Below are 20,783 nucleotides of genomic sequence, written 5' to 3'. Positions count from 1 at the left end.
ATGATTTATTACATAATTTTATGGGTTTGGAAGTTAAAATCAAACAATTCAGTCTCAGAGAAAGGAAAACACTTTTTTTTTTTTTAAGCTAGTGTTGTCTTTGCCAAAGAATTAGCAAAAATAGTCCTTCATTAGTGCCCTTGTGAACATTTGCTTTGCTTTGGCTGACTTGCGCACCGTTGAAAATTGCCTTTTTCAGACGTGCTGGGCCTTCAGTGCCACAGCTAACAGGGCTCTTCAGGCATTGTATCTGTCCAGGGAGCCACAGACTACATTGTTCAGTTCCATAAAACAGGAAGGCCTCTTTTTGTGACGTGTGTAGCTTGTTGAAATACGTCTCTTGTATGGGGTTTTTTGTGTCTGCATCTCTTTCTTTGGCCTTTCTAGCCCATAGAACATCAAGAATTCAGATCAATTGATTAGATCCATTTTGTCCACTGTCATTTAAATCCCTGCTTGTGACAATGTCTATTTAATAGGGCTTTAAGTAGGTTGCTTGAAGCCTAATGTTGTAGGTATGGGTGACATTGACCAAACTATTGCATGAGAACAGAGAACATAGGTACTGTGAGATAGGCTGAAAGACTTTGACCAAAAGGGTAAAAATGGTTGTCTTGTAATGTATTTAGCCTGTCTTTGTAGCCTTAAAGATCTTTGTGCAACTTACATGGATGTGATGCTGAATTGCTAGATTGCACATCATTTCTCAACACTCTTATCTTCTATACCTTCTGCTTTATAATTGCTTATCTGTGAGGAAAAACATCATTGTTCTAATCATTCTGTGCAGTCTTTTCCAAGGGTACAAATAAATAAGAGATATAATGACTCAGCCAAAAATGCTCTGTTGTACAGGAAGCATGGTCCATTTTCAGTGTAAATCATTCAGTGTTTTGTTGCATCTTGTGAGATGCAGGGTTTAGGACAACAACTTTCCATACTAACACTTCAGCTCTTTCATACGTGTGTCAGCTGAGCTCAAGGCTTCTTGCTTGCTTGGAGACATGGGAAGATGAATACTCTGGTGATATATAACCAAACAGCTACAGACTGGAGAAATGCTTTTCTTGCCCACATAGGATTGTGTTTGTGTGATGGTAATCTTAAAAGATTTTGTTGACTCTACATTCTTATGCCAGAATAGCAAACCTTTACTTTTCTGAGGCAACTTTTCTCAAATACGGTGTGACTGGTTGTGTCAGCCCTTGATCTGACAGTTTCAAGACAGTATTTACCATAGCTGTGACTTTTCTTTACATTTTCTTCTTTGTAGGTCAAGTGATATAAAGAATAATTACAGATATAGTTGCAGAGGTGGTATGAATTTGTTGCAGGTAGCTGAAGAGCAGTTTAGTTACTTGCATGTTGAGAAGTACATGGACTCTGTTCAGACGGTAGTCAAATCAGGTCTCAACTTTTTTATCATCTGTGAAGATCCACATGATGCATCTCATTTGTAGATATGGGTGTTGGACCTTTTATTTTTCTTCCCTCACCTGCCTGACAATGCACAAACCATTTTATCAGCCAAAATATTTCTCTGTTATGCTGTGGAACAGAGACGGCTCTAATGGATCAATGCTGCTGGGGCTGGGAAGGATCCAACCCATTGCCAGAACTCAGACAGGGAGACAGCCCTGATGGCCACCTGGCCCCAAGGTGCAGCAGACTGTCCAAACTATCCTGTAGTGGAGCAGCGAAACAGGGAGAAATCTCCTCTGCAAAAGCAACTTTCCATATATTTTTATATGAGAGAAACTGCCCTTCAATTGGAAATTCATGTTCTGACCCTATTTGCATATTCTGGTGGGGTTTACTTGTTTTAATATGTTTCTGTATTTGTTATCTCCTCTTGCCTGATTTTTGTTTAAGAGCAACTCGGTTAGGTGGTACCAAGATTTTAAAGTCATGGCAATTTTTTTTATCTATAGGGCAGTGCTCTTCTATTTTTAAAGCTTTGATATGTTAAGAGTGCTTGTGCGTCATCATAGTGTCCGTTTCCTTTCTTAAGGAATTCAAGGGTGATTATTTATAAATCCTTGTAGAACAAGTTATTGTTCTTTTTTAGCTTTCAAATTGGCTGCATTGAAGAGAGAATTATCACATGAACAGACATCCTGGCTAACTAGTGTTGTCTGTATTTTTTTTAACACTTGCTCGTATATTGTACACTATTTTGAGTTACAGTCTTTGCTAGTAAGATAACAAAGTTAGATTTGATTTTCTGATCTACTTCATTTAAAATTCAATATGTATTGTGGATTTGTTTGCTGACCCTACCTGTAAATAACAATAGCTATGACTCAGAGCTTGCAGTGATCTGAAAATGTTAATAGCCATGGAGGCTTTATTTTTCATGTAGACAAAATCTTTTTAGGGTAGATGCTATGTACAGAATGCAAGCTGCAAAAGCGTGAGCTACTCTGCTTCCTTAGTACAGCAAAAATTGTACAGTTTCCAAGAGTGATGGGAGAGGGGTTATGATTAGAAAAATGGAGTAATGAAGGACATGGGTAAAGCAGAATAGCCAATTGTTTAAGAAATGGGAATTATCATATAACAGAAATGCAAGTAGATGCTGTGTTACACAATACACAGTTAACCTGTGTGACACATCACAGTAAACTGTTGTTTAAATGAAGAACTTAGTGGGATCTAGTAAGAGTAGAATGTTCATTCAAATGGACAAGATGCTGGTAAAAAGTTAAGGAGGATTTTAAAACAGCTCTTAAAAATCCATATTCTAAGAAACAACTCTAATATAGCATTAGGACAAATAAAGCAAGCTTTTTTTCCTATGTTACAGCTCCTGCTTCAAGTCCTGTGTGCTCCTCTTCAGCCACTCTGTGTTAGAACAATTACCAGTTGGGGTTAGGTTTTAAAATCTGAATATGGATTTAATATGCAAAGCCATTGCAGTTCTCTCACTAATTTTGTTCAGTGATAACAGTGTTAACCTTGTTCCGAGTTAGCTCTGTGCGGTGCCAGTGTGCTGTCACTGCATTTCCTCATACTTGAAAACAAATGGTTTTGCTCCTGTAATTATGGGAGATGCTTTGTTTTTTTGTTTTGAATACTTGCTTGTTTTTAAAAAACATTTTCATATTGTAAATGAACTGATAAGTAATTGGTCAATTTAAATGAAATGATTGATTTTCTTGAAGTGAAATAAATATAACCTCAAAGTATAGCTCTCAAGTTAGCTGAAAAATGCCTGGTCTGCCTTAACCATGACCAGTTGTCCAGTTCAGGGAAAACATTCTCCTCTAGAAGAGGCCATTTCTACCCAATGCAGGGTTACTTGCTGTGTCGTTTTTAGTTATCTTGTCCCAATCATTGTCAAAACCGAAGTTGTTGACTAGATAGCTCATGAATAAAATCATCTATTTGTTACTTTTGAAGTCATTAGAAAAGAATCCTATCTTTTAATAATTGAAGGGGGGGAAAGTCACTGTTCTGAACTTTCAACAGAAAAAAACCCTGGTTTTAAATTCTGCTTTGAATTGCTATTTTAAGAGATTCTGAATTGTTACCAAAGCCATTTAAGTTTACGTCATCTTCTCTGTAAATTGATAGGGCAGCATTCTTAATTTTAAAGGATAGTTACAGTAATTTTAAAGGAAAAAATCAGGTAATTGCTGACATAAGTGTAAAATTATTCTTTGTCTTAGATCCCAACTTTGTTCGGACTTTTCTCACAACATATAGATCCTTCTGTAGACCTCAAGAGTTGCTGAGTTTGCTAATAGAAAGGTATGACACTGTTAAAAATACTGTTCTTATGAAGTGCAAAATTATTATTTTTTTATTTTTTACTTGGAGTTCGTAAGATTCTGGCATTCCAGTTGGTTTTGATTCACTTCAAACACTTTTTAAAAAGTTGTCAAATTCAAGGATTGCCAGTAAAATGTACAAGTTTATGTCCAGAAGCTTTATTATTGTTCAGGTAGCTCCAGTAACTTCAGCATCCCGTGGTTTTGTCTTTGAAATGTGTATTGGTATTGAATTTAGCAAATTTTCCTATGTACTTACAAAGACACAAGATACTGCCGTGTGGAAATTATCTGAATTTCAAGCTGTCTTTAATTCATGCATGCTGTGACCAAGAGTAGTGTAATAGGAGCCTAGTGCTTACACCCATCTTCTGTGCTAGATTTGAAATCCCAGAGCCTGAGCCAACGGAAGCCGACCGTATTGCCATGGAGAACGGAGACCAACCTCTTAGTGCAGAGCTAAAAAGGTTTAGAAAAGAGTACATTCAGCCTGTGCAGCTACGGTGAGTGGTGCATCCTTGTAAGCCAAACAGAATTCCTTTAAGTCTTTTGCAGTACCATCTTTTGGACGCACTGGGTCTTGGTCATACCAGCATTGCCTTTCTTGTAAATGCTTTGATGGGGCAGATAAACTGTGTTGTAGAGTGTTTACTTATTCTTTACTTTTGCAGAGTATTAAATGTATGTCGACACTGGGTAGAACACCACTTCTATGACTTTGAACGAGATGCTGATCTTCTGAAGCGTTTGGAGGAATTCATTGGAACAGTTAGAGGTACTTACAGTTTCTTAAATGCTGGCATTTATCATAAAGCATCCCTTTTTAAAGGTATGGAATGGAATAATTTTTCCTTTCACTGAGTGGATAAAAACAGGACTGCTTATTAAATACTTCATTAAAAGCGTAGAATAAACTTTCATCACTCCCCCCCCCCACTGTTATTCAAAATCTGGCCCCTGTTCAGAATAATGATTGTTATTTATGTAAATAAGCACTGGTTTTGTTGTAAAGGGACTGAAATAATGCAAACTAATAAGAACTGAGGACAGAATAATTGCTTTGATTGTCATCTTAAACTTTACACAAGGGGCAATTTTTATAAAAGTTTGATGGTGGAAACCACAATTTCTTTAAAACAAGGGTTTCCAGCTATTTCACAGTGCATATTAGAACTGTAGGACACTTTGCAGTTGTGATTGTACAGATTTTTCATGTTTTTAGATAAAACCAAGACAGATACAGGAGCAGTCAGAGAAGTATTTAATGGTTATTTAGCTGTTAAAAAGAGGGGAGAACGAGCCAGCTGGTTTAGTGGGGGCTACTGATAAATTTTCAGTGGACTTGTGCATGAAATTCTTATGGTGTAGAGTTAAAAAGACATTTGGCTTTTTGATTTTATTCTGAGCTTTGATGGTAAATACAGTACAGGGAGAAGCTTCTCCCTGTTTGTAATTTGATTTTCTGTGGTTTTGGACCTGCGCTCTTGCCCTGAAGTGTAAAGTTCAGGGTGTTTGCAGAAGTGCATTTTGGGTGAAAGAAGGTTAGTTCCCATAAATTCATTGTAAACTCAGAAAAGAAAGGAAAGCATCTAAATCAGAGCAGGAGCCTAGTTTGGGTGTTCTGATTTGTGCTTGGCAAACTCGTGTTCAGCATTGGCTGTTGAGGAATTTTTTATATGTTTGAATACTTTCAGACTTGTGTGAGAACACGACTTCTAAAGAATATATGGTTGCTTTAATTTAGTAGTCTTGGGTTTAAATCCAAAGATTTCTGAATTTTACTGACCTCTTAGGAAAAACAGTAGTAAGAATAACTAAACAGTAGTTTTCTCTGTGTGCCAGGCAAAGCCATGAAGAAATGGGTTGAATCGATCACAAAGATAATCAACCGGAAAAAGCAGGCACAAGCCATCGGGCCCAGTCACAACATCACTTTTGAGAGCCCACCCCCGGCAATCGAGTGGCACATAAGCAAACCAGGACACACTGAGACTTTTGACTTGCTCACTTTGCATCCCATAGAAATTGCTCGGCAGCTCACTTTACTTGAGTCAGATTTTTACAGGTAACTTTCCTCCGCTGAAAAACACACAACACAAATCAAAATGTTCTCCAGCATGAAATTGTGTCTGGGGGTGAAGCCCCACGATAGGTCAAGGGACTCTACTGATGCTGTGTATTAATTACTATTTTTGCAGAAAAAACCCTCTGAAATACGGTGTTTGTTTTATCCTCCCCAAGTTAACATGCAGTGCGTGGGACTGTCGCGTACTGTTAATTGTATTGTGCTCCAGCTTTCTCTTGATATTTTCTGAGTAGATCAACCTCTGAGAAGTATGGACAATTATTATATCAGGGTCTTTTATGTCTTAGTCTCTGGAGCAGATTATGGATCATGTCATATCAGCTGTCTGTGAGAGGTTGTTTAGGCATTGGAAGCTCGCATTTTGTTATGGTGAATGAGATAGAGGCTCATTCTTCACTTAGATGTACAGAGGTGGTTAATAGTTGCATAGATTAAGAAATACTTACAGTCTGAAAAAGAAGTGTAGAAATATCAGCCATATAGTCATGAGGGGAGCCTAACATTGTAAAAGAGAAGTGATACCTTAAGAATTTATTTCTAAATGTGAATTCCAAATTCAATGAAAATAAAGAAGGTTTAGGAAAATAATGTCTTCTTTCCTGCTTTTAATTATTTTAATTTTACATTTTTTAATAATACATCTACTTTTCTAGAGCTGTGCAGCCATCAGAACTTGTTGGAAGTGTATGGACAAAGGAGGATAAAGAAATTAATTCTCCCAACCTTCTCAAAATGATAAGGCATACAACTAACCTCACTTTGTGGTTTGAAAAGTAAGTGACTTTCCTGAATCTGCACCCACTCCATATCTGGACATTGACAGTCCATTCACAAGGATACTGTGAAAAATTCTGTTTGGGGAGAATTCCTGTTTTGAGTTGTGTTTGGATGCTAAGACTGGTCCCTGCGAGAATTTTAACATAATGGTCTCAGCTTTTTATTCTTAGAATATTTTCAAATCTCTAAACATGTTCAGAACTGTCTCAGTTAATTTGATAAACTCATATTTGTTTGTGTTATGACTTAATATTTGATTTTGGAAAACTCACCAATGCTTTAATACAAAATCAAATGTTCTTGTGTATTTAGATGCATTGTAGAAACAGAAAACCTAGAGGAAAGAGTAATTGTAGTGAGCCGGATAATTGAGATCCTGCAAGTTTTTCAAGAGCTGAACAACTTCAATGGTGTCCTTGAGATTGTCAGTGCTATGAACTCCGCAGCAGTGTATAGGTTGGATCACACATTTGAGGTACAGTGAAATGTTTCCCATTTCTGGTATGGAAGTGTACCTTAGCTACACTAAAAAAGCCTGTCTTTTCAGTAAGCATGTACTTCAAAGAAGGAACAAGGAAAGTAAATTCCCCAAGAAATTAATCAATCAGGGTGTAATAGAGAGGGTTTTTTGCTTGGTTTCAGAAGCAAGAAATCCATCCTCGCTTAAGAAAGGCTTCTCAGGATGGTGGGGCACTGTCCTCATGGTCTCTGATTTAAATATCTGTGGGAGACCATTAGTCTCAGTATTGTTGCTGGGCTACACCTCTACCCTGCCTTTCCAAACAACCTGTTTAATCTCTCTTTTAAGCAAATTCCAAGTCGCCAGAAGAAGATTTTAGAAGAAGCTTATGAGCTGAGTGAGGATCATTATAAGAAATACTTGGCAAAACTCAGGTCCATTAATCCTCCTTGTGTGCCTTTTTTTGGTAAGTATGTTTGGTTTGAATGAGCTATATTATGCGTAAACATTTGGAAAGTATTGAGCTAAGCTACTAAACAATAGTGACAAGTTGGTTTTAACAGGACAGGTGGGTTGGAATTTCAGGTGCCCAGACATTAATTACATATATGTGAAGGAAAAATTAAAGTGACTATTAGTTGCAGATGTTATCTGCAGTAAAAATAACTATGTCTGCAATATCTTATTTACATATTTACTCATTTTTACTTTGAATGTGGTTTGAAGTGACCAGAAATGCCTTAAATAGAAGGCAGTCACATTAGAAATATTATTGCCATTGACTAGTAGAGAAAGAAGGACCCCCATCGAGAGCTTTGAGAAATAAAGCTAGAGTCTCATTTCTACTAAAAAGTCTTATTTCTGTAAAAGCAGAGTTTTGGAAGAAAGCCTGCTCTTTATCATCAGATTTAAGAGTTCTTCTTTAAAGTAGATTGCTGAGATTTAGCAAATTGTGATGTTAAGCACATGGCATTCCTGTTCTTGAGCAAGTTACTTAAATGTTTGCTGCAGGTCAGTTCCAAGTCTGGACATTGCACTTGTCCAACATAAGCTTCAGGCCGAAACTGAAAGAAAATAGTGTTGATGGGTTCTTTGGCCTTTTACCAATTGGGGAAAGATATACTCCAGAGCCCTACAGAGAAAGATAAGATCAACTGAGAAACCTTCTGTCCTGCCTCAGAGATGAGTAGAGGTTAGCAGAATCACATGTGAATAGCTTCAGTTAGTTCTGTCAAGTTATACTTGGAAGAGTCATCATTACAGTTCCAGATACATTATCTTTGGAGTTGAGAGCACTTTTTTCTTTCAGATCTTCAAATGATTTGGTGCAATTGTGAAGCCAGGATAAAACCCGAAAATAAATTTTTGGGGTTTAGTTGGGGTGTCTAGTGGAGTAGAGCCATTAAGAGCACTTGTGTTCAGTATACACTTTTAGTGCAGAATGCTAGTAGTGTTCAGTTGTGTAAGCTTCCTTAACAATAGAAAGATGCATAGTCTTTGGGACTTTGATGAAAAAAAGGCAACTTTCTGGAAAAGGCATGTTAAAATATTTAAATTGTTGCCCTCTTTTGAAAATTAGGTGAGATTCTCTTATTGACACTAACAGCGAAGTTTTCTAAATAATTAGAGTGCACTAATTAAATTCTATAAGAATTCTTTGTATTCCAGTCGTGACTTCCTCCTTGTTTTGTACTACGTGTTGAGAACTTCTTCTGTGTGCTCTTTAGGGATTTACTTAACTAACATTTTGAAAACAGAAGAAGGCAATCCTGAATTTCTGAAGCGACATGGGAAGGAACTTATAAACTTCAGCAAGAGAAGAAAGGTAGCTGAAATAACAGGAGAGATACAGCAGTACCAGAACCAGCCATATTGTTTAAGAGTGGAATTTGACATCAGGGTAAGTGGCATGATTTCCTTGAGTCCATGCACTGAGCTACTTTTGTGATGATTCTGTCAGCTGACAGACCCTAAGCATTGACTGAATTCACAGCTGACTGGATCAGAGATGAGCCTGTCATAAAACCTCTCTTGGGTCTCACTGTAAGAAAGAGCAGAAAGCTCAATGCTTGCAGTTTGGTGGGGTTTGTTTCATTTTTTTCTCAGCTACTGGGACATTGGTAGATTTTCTTATTGGTCATTGTTAAACAGGAACTGAAACTAATGGATTCTCACTGTCCTTCGCTCAGTTAAAATTATCTGTCCAGTGATCCCAGTTGTCTTTTCCTCCTGTGTACACTGCCTTTATGTTTACATCATGCGTCGATGGTGGTGACACATTTTTCTTTCTCCTGGTACTTGTTCTCCTTGGTCTGAGGTGTTCTCTAGGCCACGTCCTCTCTGTTTGCTTTCCTTTCTTCCTTTTTTTTTTTTACTATATTTTGAGCTACATACTTTCAGAGTCATAGGACAGGCTATCTTAAGAGATTCTGCAAGATTTTCTTCTGTTATTTGTTCTCCTCAGGATTTGACTGCCTCATGAGAGTAGTCTTTCCTGCATCAGTGTAACAATAGACTACATGCAGCTTCTTCTGAAGGTGTTGGAGCTAACTTGGTCTGATTTTGCACTGCAGAAAGTATTTAGGGTACTTGCACTACTGGTTTTCAGGCCAAGCACAGCAGTAGCAATGCCCAGCAAAGGGCTGGCAACAAATAGATTTAATAACTTAAAAGTCTGCTGTTCCTTCTGACTCCAGCATTTTCTGTCTTCTCTTGAACAGTTGGGATCAGTAGAAGCAAACAGTACTAAGAAGCAGTTTAGCTGACAAGTTTTCTACCTTCTTGTATTTCAGAGATTTTTCGAAAACCTGAATCCAATGGGAAACAGTGTGGAGACAGAATTTACAGATTATCTGTTCAACAAGTCACTAGAGATAGAGCCAAGAAATGTCAAGCCTCCTCCAAGATTTGTTAGTATTCAAGTTTTGTAAATTTTTTTTCAAAAAGCACTTACATTTGTCTCTCATAGATAACAGAAGTCATTTTAGATCTCTGACTTCATAGATACAAAGCTACATTTAGGTGATCTCGTGGCCTTTTGATTTTGTTTGATACTATCTTTTTTTTATCGTTTTAGCCCAAAAAGTACAGCTATCCTCTCAAGTCTCCAGGTGTTCGTCCTTCTAATCCAAGGCCAGGTACCATGAGACATCCTACACCTCTGCAACAGGAGCCAAGGAAAATTAGTTACAGCCGCATCCCAGAGAGCGAGACTGAAGCTACAGCATCTGCACCAAACTCTCCCCGAACACCTCTGACCCCTCCCCCTGCTTCTGCCACTTCAAGCACCACAGACGCCTGCAGTGTGTTTGACTCTGATCCTTCGAGTCCCTTTCATACAAGTAGGTGCTGGTAGACAGTCCACCAACAATGTACCTGTTAGATTTTGTGATGTTAGACAGGTGAAATTGTGCTTAGTCTTCTAAAGTGACTGTAGAAGTAGTTGCTTTTGTCTCCTTGCAGCAGCAAAAACTTTCAGTGCTTTTTATTCCTTTTTTTCTTTAGTAAGTTTTTATTATAAAGAGAGAAACTGAACAGAATTAGGTGTGTTAGATAGAGACTATTACAAGGCTTTGGAGGAGCTGTCAAAACAGAAGGCAGAGATATATCTCTAGTGCCTGTATATGTCCCAAGCAAACTTGCAGGATTTGCTTCCAAATATATATGGGTTGAATATGTTTGGTGAGTATCTGATGGTGAACAATGGGAGTGAAAAATGAATGTTTTGTGGGTGCCTTATTCTGCTATCTGCCATTACAAACTGGTTTCAGTGTACATCGATGGTTTTCCTGCAGAACTTGAAAATAAGTATTTCCTTGCTTTAAATCCATCAGGACCTATCCACAGCTGTTTTTCTTCTGTCTTCACCGACATACAAGGAAGCTCATATTTTATGGTGTGCCCTCAGTAATTAATAATGGATATAGCCTCCTTTCATGTATGAGGGCTTTCAAAGGTCAGTCCTGTGTTCAGCTGATTGCCACAAGGAGGTGAAATGACTTGCTAAAAGCAGAGGTTGCTTAGCAGAGCAATGGCATTGTTGAGTTCCAAGCCAGGTCTCTGGAATACCTCTTGAGAAGATGTTTCTTCATTGTGGGGTTGGCTCATTGACTGCAGGTTCAGGATGTTGTTTTAGTGCTGTTGTGGTATAAGAACGAGTTTGTGGTGTGGTTTTGGTCTCGAGGATTACTTAAGAATGTTCGGGAACTGATGGCCACAGCCATCAGATGTTTGCAGCTCACAAAAGGAGTTTATCTGGAAGCTGCAAGTTAGAGGCTTGTTTCGTGGTCTTTATTTAACACCTTTTTGATTCATGATGCTTTTTATGAGCAAGTGCTTTATTATTTATGACACCTTTATTGGCAGCAATAAAGAAAATATATTAAGTCAAATAAAAGTTCATCATTATCGACATTTTTTTTAATGTCCACTAGGATCTGCTTCTGTGTCATCCATAAACTTTACCAAAAATTCAGATGATGCTCCTGTCCCTCCTCCAGTTCCTCCACGAAGAAGACCAGAATCTGCCCCAGCTGAATCCTCCCCATCAAAAGTAAGTATGGAGAAAAAAGGTTATTTGTCTTCCGGGAGCAGAGGGCAGGGTGTGATAGAAGGTAACTCTTAAAGGTAGATACACATTTATTTTTGAAGAACTGTATGTGAAAGAATAAGCAGCCATGTATTTCAAGCCTTCACAGCTCTGCCTCATTATGTCTTGATCTCAAACAGATGAAAACAGATGAGACCTAACTTTAGGGTTAGAAATGTCTCATCTACTGATGTGCTGTGCTCAGGCCCTGTAACTTGAGGCTTCAGGCAGGTGTTTCTATCTGCCATAATTGTTCCAGAGTATCATTTTAGGATGGATGAATGGGGGTGAAGAACTGAGGAAAACAGTAATAATGGAAAGTGATGTACACAATTCAGTCCTCTGAAAAGTTTCTTCAGAATATTTGACCCTGATGCTGTGGTGCTCAAGTGCCTTGCTTTCTCTTCCTATTTACCTATCCTGTCTGCCTGCCTCCTTAAGCCATTGCTACGTTTTCCACTTGCATTTGTCTGGCTGTTGGCATCTGATCCAGCCTTTGTTGCAGACAGCGTCAAATTTCTCCTGATTTCAGTGTGAGCTAGTTTGTGACTTCAGATTTGAAAATCCCACTCAAAATTATTTCGGAACACATATTTCTTTGAAGAGGGCTTGTATATGGCTCTTCAGCAAGTTTTCAGACTGCAGGTGACTGTGCAGTCAGTTGGCAGAATTTAATGCATCATGTTCCTACCAAAGTGTAATTGAAGACATACCTGATAGGTTGTTGGGGACCAGTTACCCTGTCTCTGTGGTCTGCAGCTTGGGAACTGTTTACTTCCATAATTCTGACTACTTAATTCCATCTTCTGAGCATAGTTTATTCTTTCCCTCTTCAGCATTATCAGCCTCTCCCCTTTCCTCATTTTCTTGAAGAAATATCTGGTGTGTTTACCCTACCCCAACTGCTTGTTGTTGGGGAGGTGGTGGAAGATACCCACACCTCCCCAGCAAGCAGACCTGGAATTAGCATGGAAATTGTTGCTTTGACCATTCTTTGCCTTGCTTTTGTCCCTCTCTGTGCATCTTCATTCCTTCCATCCTTGGCTGTTAACTCATGTATTGATGCACCCTTGCTAAGAGCAATCCACAGTGTGGGAACTCTGCTTCTGTGTCACAGCAGGGTCCTGTTCTTTGCTGCCACTCTAGAATTTTATTGAATGAAATGTTTGTGTATCTCAGATTACTTCTGCAAACCTGGACAACCCACCAGCAATCCCTCCTAGGCAACCAACCTCTAAAGTGTATTCACCAAGGTACTCAGTGCCTGATCGGACCTGCATCTCTGACTCTTGTGTTACCACTGTAAACCCTCCTGAGTTACCACCACGAGAACCTGTGCGAACTCCAGATGTTTTCTCTAGCTCACCACTACACCTCCAGCCTCCACCACTGGGGAGAAAAAGCGAACTTGGTAACACCTTTTTCCCAAACAGTCCATCTCCGTTTACTTCCCCTCCCCCTCAGACACCTTCTCCACATGTAGCACGGAGGCATCTTCCATCACCACCTTTGATACCACAGGATGTGGACCTCCCTTCTGTTGCTGGACCACCTGTTCCTCCACGACAAAGCACTTCTCAACATATCCCAAAGCTTCCTCCAAAAACTTACAAAAGGGAGCACACACACCCATCAATGCATCGGGATGGACCACCATTGCTGGAGAATGCCCACTCCTCCTGAACTATCCCTCGCGCTGGGAGTTGCGTTTTCCTGGTGCTATGTCTGTTGCTGGCAATGGATGCACTGAACCTGGTGGTGTCAAGGAGTTGGGATGTGTATGCCAAACACTAAAAACTCTCCAATACATTGGAAATGTAGTGTACAGAAATGGAATTACAAAAACAGACTTTCTAGTGGAAAACCTGGTTAACTTGCTGTTCTTGTTTAAGTATGCAGGACATTGTTCTAAAAGTAATTGGACAACTGATTGATTGTACCAGAAAACAGGCTTGAGAGACTTCTTTGGCCAATGAGCAGAGACTGTGTTTGTGTAATGATCAATAATGTCCAGTACAGGAAGGAAAACAGTCTTGTATCCATCAGTACCATACAGTGGCACAGTTTTTGGAATGAAAACATTATGCACTTTTTTTAAATCTCAAACAGGGAACTTTATATCCTTCTTAATTTTCCTTTGCTTTACTTACTCCCTGCTTTAAAATACCTTCCTAAAGTTGTGAGGACTGTGAGGAAGATCTGTGGTACCTAACCGAGCTAGAATTAAGGCAAAGCACTGTATTGCGGTTCTGTTTACAAGTTGTTACAATGAGTAGTAGGGGGTACCTAGGCTTCACCAAAGAGGTACTTTATTATTATTTTCTGAAATACTGTGGTGCCAGTTCAAAAATAAATTTTTGCCAGGAAGCATAATGTCTAATTATTGCTTTCTTTAGATAGAGCAGATTAAAGTCTTACATCATTAAGGTGGCAGCAAACTTTTTTTTAAAAGCAGCACTATCATCTGAAGCAAATATACTACTACATTTAGAAGACTGTTAATCTCTGCTAGGTTATGTCATGTTCTTTTTAAGGTTTACTGATAATCCATTTCATGGCTAGTAGCTATTCTTTTTCAGTCATGCCATGAAAACAGTCACTTGTCAACTTCCATAGCTGTTGTCATGTTTTACTAACAATAGATTAATCAGCATACATAGAATTGCCTTGCAGTTGCATAAATCGTGTGTATATAGTGAATGTTGCATAAATATACTTGCAGATTGTTTTTAATTTAATTGAAATAAAGATATGTTTGGCTGACATATGTTAAATTATTACATGGACAAATGTTCAACTTAGTTTTTCAGTTAAGCACTGAAGGGGATAAAAGCCCATGTTGTGGTACATATTTTTCCTAGTTCAATGTATGTATTTTAGTAACAAGTCCAAAGAAAGGTTGGTTTTGGCATGTTACAAAGTAATAATTAAGTAATGTTTGAGAAACTGGGTTACTCCCAAACAGAATTATTATACTTTATAAAATGTCTCACACCTCCTGTATGACCCATATTAGAAAAAATCAAACTTAGATTAATCTTTGCAGTAGCTTTCTGTGTCCAAAATACACATGACAGAACGTGTATGTTATAAGTATTCTGACATGGATTATCCATAAACCTGTGTGCTGCTCTTCAACTCCAGACAGTACTGGGACAGTAATGGATGGCAGTTATTGAAGAAAAGAAGCTCTGTAATCCCCTCTACAGTAAGTATGTGAGGCATAAAGTATCTCTTCTTCAGTTAATATGGCTCATGGGACAAAGTAAAATTCTCTCACATTTCCTCTTTGGAAGAAAAACACATTTCATTGTCCTGGAAAGCTGTGTCAGTTAAAGATGGTATTAATTGAATGATGATGGAAATCACCTTTTTTAATGCTTTCAGCAATGCCATTGATCAGGGCCCTTTGTTCCTTTAGTGTGGTCATAACATTTCAGAAAGCATTCTGATTTCAACAAGAATGACAGTTTTCACCATAGTCAAACCTCGAAACTGTCAGTTTCCTTGGTGTCTTTCCCAATTTTGTTTTGAAACTCTTTTTCTGGCAAAAGAAGAAAAAGTGAAGATCTCAAAACCTTGGCTTCAGAGGAGAGCATTATATGGTAGCTTTGTAAAAACTCTCCAGCCACAGAAGGTATAGTTTAGGTTATCAGTTCTTTGGATATAAACACCATGATAAACATACTGTTGGCAGTGTTATCTAAACTATTAGCTTATCAGTAGATTACCAGGAAAACTCCTTAAATTTAGACTTTTTGATCTGTATTTCTTCTTTGGCACATTCTTGTCTGCTCTTGTGCAGCCAAGGCAGACCAGGCTGAAGGAATGACCCATTGGTTAGGTTGCTCAGTTAGACCTCACATGGGTCCTGCTAATCAGATTTCTTAAATGTCAGTAGGTCTCTGTTTTCCTGTGTGAAATGGGGAATGCCATTTCATATTTGTAGTTGAGGATAAAAGGAGTTTTACTGGCGAGGTACCCGGACAACAGGTGACAATGGCAAGAGCCTAATGTAGACATTTGTTGGATCTCAGCAGAATGAGTCAGTCCTACAGTACACAAACCATGGTGTTTGACTCGGCTGCAAACAGGAAAAACAGGGTGGGAATCAAACCTGTTGCATTTAGAACAGGAGTTTTGAGTACAACTGCTAAGCCACTGGTTTATGTAATAACAGCTTTGTGTTAATAATCTTTAGTCTGGAATGACTTCTTATTTGGACCATAGTTGCATTAGTGACAACACTTTTCACATAGAAAATTAAATCATTTTAATGATGCTATCTTGTCTCCTTGGTAAAATGACCCTGGATGATCTGGTGTGGTCTGGGATGATCTCGTATGGCCTGGACAATGAAACATGCTTGTGTGGAGGCTAGGAACGTTGCTGTATTACTCTAGAGGGCTGCTGTATGGCTAAAACACAGTCTAAACAATTGCAAACTGTGTAGGCAGGGTTATAATGGTCAGCAGAACTTTACAGGTGTGGAACTTTAAAATTTGTGCTGTTTCACCTCCAGGTTTCTATGTTGTATATAGTCTAGTGCAACAGTGGAGCATAACCTGTGTTTGTTCATTGTCTTTCAGAGTGTCATGGTGGTGTCTTAGCTCAGAAAAGCCCTATGGGAATTTGGAAGTTCTAGGATTCCAGGTGCAAGGTCCTTCACCTGGACTGGGGTAACCACTGGTTTCAGAACAGTGGGAGATGGAAGGGGTTGAGAGCAGCCCTGGGGAGAAGGACTTGGGAGTGTTGGTTGTCGAGACACTCAACATGATGCAACAATGTGCAGTCACAGCCCAGAAAGCCAAAGGTATCCTGGGCTGTATCCAAAGCAGTGTGGGCAGCAGGTTGAAGAAATGATTCTACCCCTCTACTCTGCTCTGATGAGACCCCACCTGGGGTGGATGCAGAGATGCATCCATCTCTGGGGGCCTCAGCACAGGAAGGATATTGACCTGTTGTAGCAGGTCCAGAGGAGGGACACTTAAGTTGATCATAGGGCTGGAACACCTCTCCTATGAGGAAAGGCTGAGAGAGCTGAGGTTGTTCAGTCTGGAGAAGGCTCTGGGGAGACCTTATTGTGATCTTTCAGTACTCAAAGGGGGCTTTTAAGAAAGATGGGGACAAACTTTTTAATAGGGCCCCTTGCAGTAGGACAGAGAGTAATGGTTTTAAACTAAAAGAGGATAGATTCAGACAAAATATAAGGAACAAGTTTTTTACAATGAGTGTGGCGAACCACTGGCACAGATTGCCCAGAGAGGTGATGGATACCCCATCCCTGGCAACATTCAAGGTCAGACTGGACAGGGCTCTGAGCAGCCAGCTCTAGCTGAAGACGTCCCTGCTCATTGCAGGGGGTTTGGACTAGATGGCCTTTAAAGGTCCCTTCCAACCCAACCTGTTGTGATTCTGTGGTGATTTTGCAAGTGCCATGCATTTGCTTCTTTCAGTGTGCTCTAATGGAAAGTCAACTGTTGTGCCGCCTGGTTGACCCCAAGGTACATGCTGTTGCCATGGCATTCAGCAGCCATTGAATTTGTCTATAACTGTCTGATAAGGGAGAACATTATCCTGCTTCAGGGTTGATACCATGGAAGCATTTCAGTGCTCTATCTTCAAGAAGCCATTTCCAGTGGTGACTAACCTATTTCTCTAATATGCCTCTCTTAAATCAGGGAGGGAGAGGTCTGTCTCAGTAAGAGCATGCTAATAGACTGGATTTAGATCCTTCAAGTTTTAGATTGACATTGTGGGATATTTAACGATTTTTCTTTTGTGTGTATTTTAAATTAGATTTTCTGTTTAATTGGCCTGAATCAAGCTTGTTAATATCACTGGAGGTACCACTGTTGAAGATAGTAGATTATTGTGCTTCATGGAAAAAATTGTTAAATTGTCATTTCTAAACCTGGGTGATGCATAGGTGAAACCTTTCTTCAGGAGAGAAACCTGTGGCCCAACAGGTGTGAAAAGAAAAGTGCTTTTAACTTACTTTGAAAATTCCATTCCTTGTTTTCCATTAAAAAAAACAAACCACACTTAAATGCATTTTTCTGTCAGCTCTGAGCAAATTTACCTTTTGCATTCAGTGGAAAATAGTGTGTTATAAGGGAAACAAAATAAAGAGTAAGGTTTTTTTTGGTTTTTGGGGGTTTTTTTGGGTTTGTTTTTTTTTTTTTTACTTTTTAGCCAGCAAATGTGAAATCCTTTACTGGGTGGCTGAAAAGTTGTAAGGGAAAAATAAAATAAAAACCCATTTGCCAGATGCATGACAACTGAGCTGCCAAATGTGCAGAACATCCATAATATTTTTAAAGAGAAGAGTAAACAAAGGTCACATGTTACTGGAATTGCTTTGGACAAAATTGTTGAATCTAATTTGAAATGAGCGTTTTTTTGTTTCTGAGGAGAACAAATCTTAGGTTTCAATAAGTTTGTTCCATCTGCCTTTATCTGATGCCATGGTTACTTACCAAAATGAGTAAATGTTAAAAGTTTTGTCATCCGATTATTAAAAAAAAAAAGAAAAAAAAGGAAAAAAAAGCCCAAATGAATGAAAGAAAAAACAGAGAAAAAGAAGTGGTAATCTGTAGCTGGTGTGTCTGATGATCCGTGTATGTAACCATCTGTAGGTGATCTTTGTATGCTGTGATATTCAGATTGCATTTGAGTGAAAATTTAGTAGTGACTGTTACCTTTTGACATTAAAAGATATGTTCTAAAGCTAATTTAAAAAAAAAGAAAAGCCTTACATATCCCAGAAGTGTACACTTAGATTATTGTGGTCTGAGTCTGGCTTCCTTAGGCTTAAGTACTGGGTGCTTTATATTAAGGACAGTTGTGAGTCTGCTACAGGGGTAGGTTTTGCTCGGGATAGTAAAATACTAAAAAAATGCAGCAGTTTGTAAGCAGAGGAGCCATATGAAGCAGAAGACAAGTAAGGAATGTCTACATACAGTAGGAGACATAAAATAGCATCTTCTAACTGTGTTGTTCTCTACTCCAGGATTGTTCATTGTAGGTGTTACTCCAGCTCAGCAGCTTTCTGTTACAACTTTACTGTGTCAAAGGATTTGCACCCTATGGGTAAATACTGTCTCTTGAATTTTACTGTATGAATTTTTTAGGGAGGTGATTTCCTCTAAGAGCCTACATCTCGTCTCATTGTTCAATCAGATCACAGCAAATAAAGGGACATCATGCTTAATATCTTGTACCTGGCCACATGTGAAACATCTGCTTTCAAAGAACTGAGTGAATAAGTGAAAATCATCCACAAGTAGAACTAATCAACTAATCCATCTAATCCACTCCACAAAACCAAACAGTGGCCAAAGGCACTCCTAGCTTCTCCTCCGTTTAGACCTCAGCCCTGACAACTTCATGTGGAATTTGGAAAAAACATCCAGATTCCTTGGAATCTGTTGTGGTTGTAGCCCTTACCAAGGAATATTTTTACTTGTACATGTACATGACTTGTACTGAGGTGAAACCACTCTTAAGAACCTGTAGAGGAAGCCAGAATACATTACAACTCTGGAAAAAAAAAGTGGGAGAAAGTGCCTAAATTATATAAACTTATATAAAGCAGCCTCAGTTACGCTGGCTTAGAGGAATGAAGTGGTGAGAGGATACATTTGACCAGCACTGAAAGTCACAATAATCTGAGGAGAGTCTAGGGTGGCTAACTTAAGCAGGGAGTGTAGCCATGGAGAGGTGATCTGGAAGAGTCGCGGTCAGGATGACAGAATGTCCTGTCAGGGACTGTCTAAGGCACTGGCAGTTCCCCAGCAGCCTGCTGATATGAGAGGAGCAAAGAACCCATCAGATTTTCACAGGGGTAAAACTGCTTTTGACTGTAGAGTCAAACCTCTGCTGGCACACTCGGATCTCTGAGACCACTATCCTCAAAGAGGACAAAACGCTGCAGAGTGCTACCGAGCAGCAGGAGGAATGCTGCAGATGCTGTGTGGCATGGGGAGGTGTAAGGATTGTGGGCTGAGTTGTCCCTGTTTGTGATGTCATTGTTTTGGCCCTGCTGAGAATGTGACAAAAGTAAGATAGTATTAATAGTCAGAACTGGAATTAAATTTTTTAAAAAAACTTGGTCTGTGGCAGATGTTTGTGATATACAGGAAGATACTAAGATCTTTTACAGAGTTGGATAGGTGAAGTTAGAGTGGTGGATATGGCACTGGAGGAGACTTACATGATTTTTTTGTGGAAGTTCATGTGTCTGCAACAGAAGCAGCAGAAGGGAGTAAAGGAGATGGAGGAAGGAGATGAAGAAATGTCACAGTCAGCTACACCAACAACAGGATCTTGACCAGAAGCCTAGAGAGTGACTCAGCTGAGTTCTGGATAAGAGTCTTAGAACCACATGTAGAAAACAGTCTTCTTGCATGACTCTGTGTGTCAGGGTACAGGATTTTTTAACTAATGTTGCCTCAGAAAGGGACCTGAGAAACAAGTGTTTCTTTTAATGGATGCAGCCTTCCGGCTTATTCAGGGCAAGAGACAACAGTGTTAATTAAAAGCAAAATTTATTTGGCACAGGAAGAAAAATAATCCAGAACACACATGTACACTAAAGGTGAATTTGGAATAGATCCTGCAAGAGGTTGTGTGTTTTTGTGTGGTTGTGAGCATCATTCATTCATATTATTTACATTTGCAGATTCTGAGCAGGTACAAGGACATTGCAAATGATAAGTATAGGACTGGAAGTGAGAACTCATACAGAATCAGAAAGAAAAAACCATCAATTTTGACTGTGCCTTAAATCACTAAAACAGAAGCTAAAATCCACATGCATTTTACAAGCAAGGGTCTGCCACTTCGGAAGGATTTCCTCACCCAGGAGATGTCAGCAGGTAGGTTTTTTCCTTTGTCCTGTTTCTGTCCTGGCATCTGCCTGGCAAGTGTGAAAACCAGGTTTGTTCTATGAAGGACAGAAGTGTCATTACATATATGAGACCAAAGACACCAAACATCAGAGCCCTTGACAGCCTCACTGCAGTACAGTGGACACTTGTCCTTAATTGTACAACTCTGGTTCCATGGACAAACAAATAGTTCTGTCTATGACTGATC

At 39.1% G+C, this 20,783-nt stretch overlaps 1 protein-coding gene across 2 annotated transcripts in view; it reads left to right on the top strand.

Moving 5' to 3' along the window:
* Positions 1 to 14,447, top strand: part of SOS1 (SOS Ras/Rac guanine nucleotide exchange factor 1) — a 47,320-nt gene extending 32,873 nt beyond the window's left edge. For both annotated transcript variants that reach the window (XM_029964875.1, XM_029964874.1), the window contains 12 exons: positions 3,672 to 3,753; positions 4,154 to 4,276; positions 4,445 to 4,548; positions 5,616 to 5,838; positions 6,513 to 6,632; positions 6,949 to 7,111; positions 7,445 to 7,562; positions 8,824 to 8,996; positions 9,889 to 10,005; positions 10,173 to 10,437; positions 11,530 to 11,648; positions 12,864 to 14,447. In XM_029964875.1, coding sequence (XP_029820735.1) covers positions 3,672 to 3,753; positions 4,154 to 4,276; positions 4,445 to 4,548; positions 5,616 to 5,838; positions 6,513 to 6,632; positions 6,949 to 7,111; positions 7,445 to 7,562; positions 8,824 to 8,996; positions 9,889 to 10,005; positions 10,173 to 10,437; positions 11,530 to 11,648; positions 12,864 to 13,367 — 2,111 coding nt within the window. In that variant the 3' untranslated portion in view covers positions 13,368 to 14,447. The remainder of the gene's footprint in view (positions 1 to 3,671; positions 3,754 to 4,153; positions 4,277 to 4,444; positions 4,549 to 5,615; positions 5,839 to 6,512; positions 6,633 to 6,948; positions 7,112 to 7,444; positions 7,563 to 8,823; positions 8,997 to 9,888; positions 10,006 to 10,172; positions 10,438 to 11,529; positions 11,649 to 12,863) is intronic.
* Positions 14,448 to 20,783: the final 6,336 nt, after the last annotated feature.

This window comes from Manacus vitellinus, unplaced genomic scaffold (genome assembly GCF_001715985.3).
Source record: "Manacus vitellinus isolate BGI_N305 unplaced genomic scaffold, ASM171598v3 scaffold_81_pilon, whole genome shotgun sequence".
In the NCBI taxonomy this organism is placed as follows: domain Eukaryota; kingdom Metazoa; phylum Chordata; class Aves; order Passeriformes; family Pipridae; genus Manacus; species Manacus vitellinus.
Note: the sequence above shows the minus strand (reverse complement) of the source record. Positions and strands in the feature narration are given on the sequence as shown.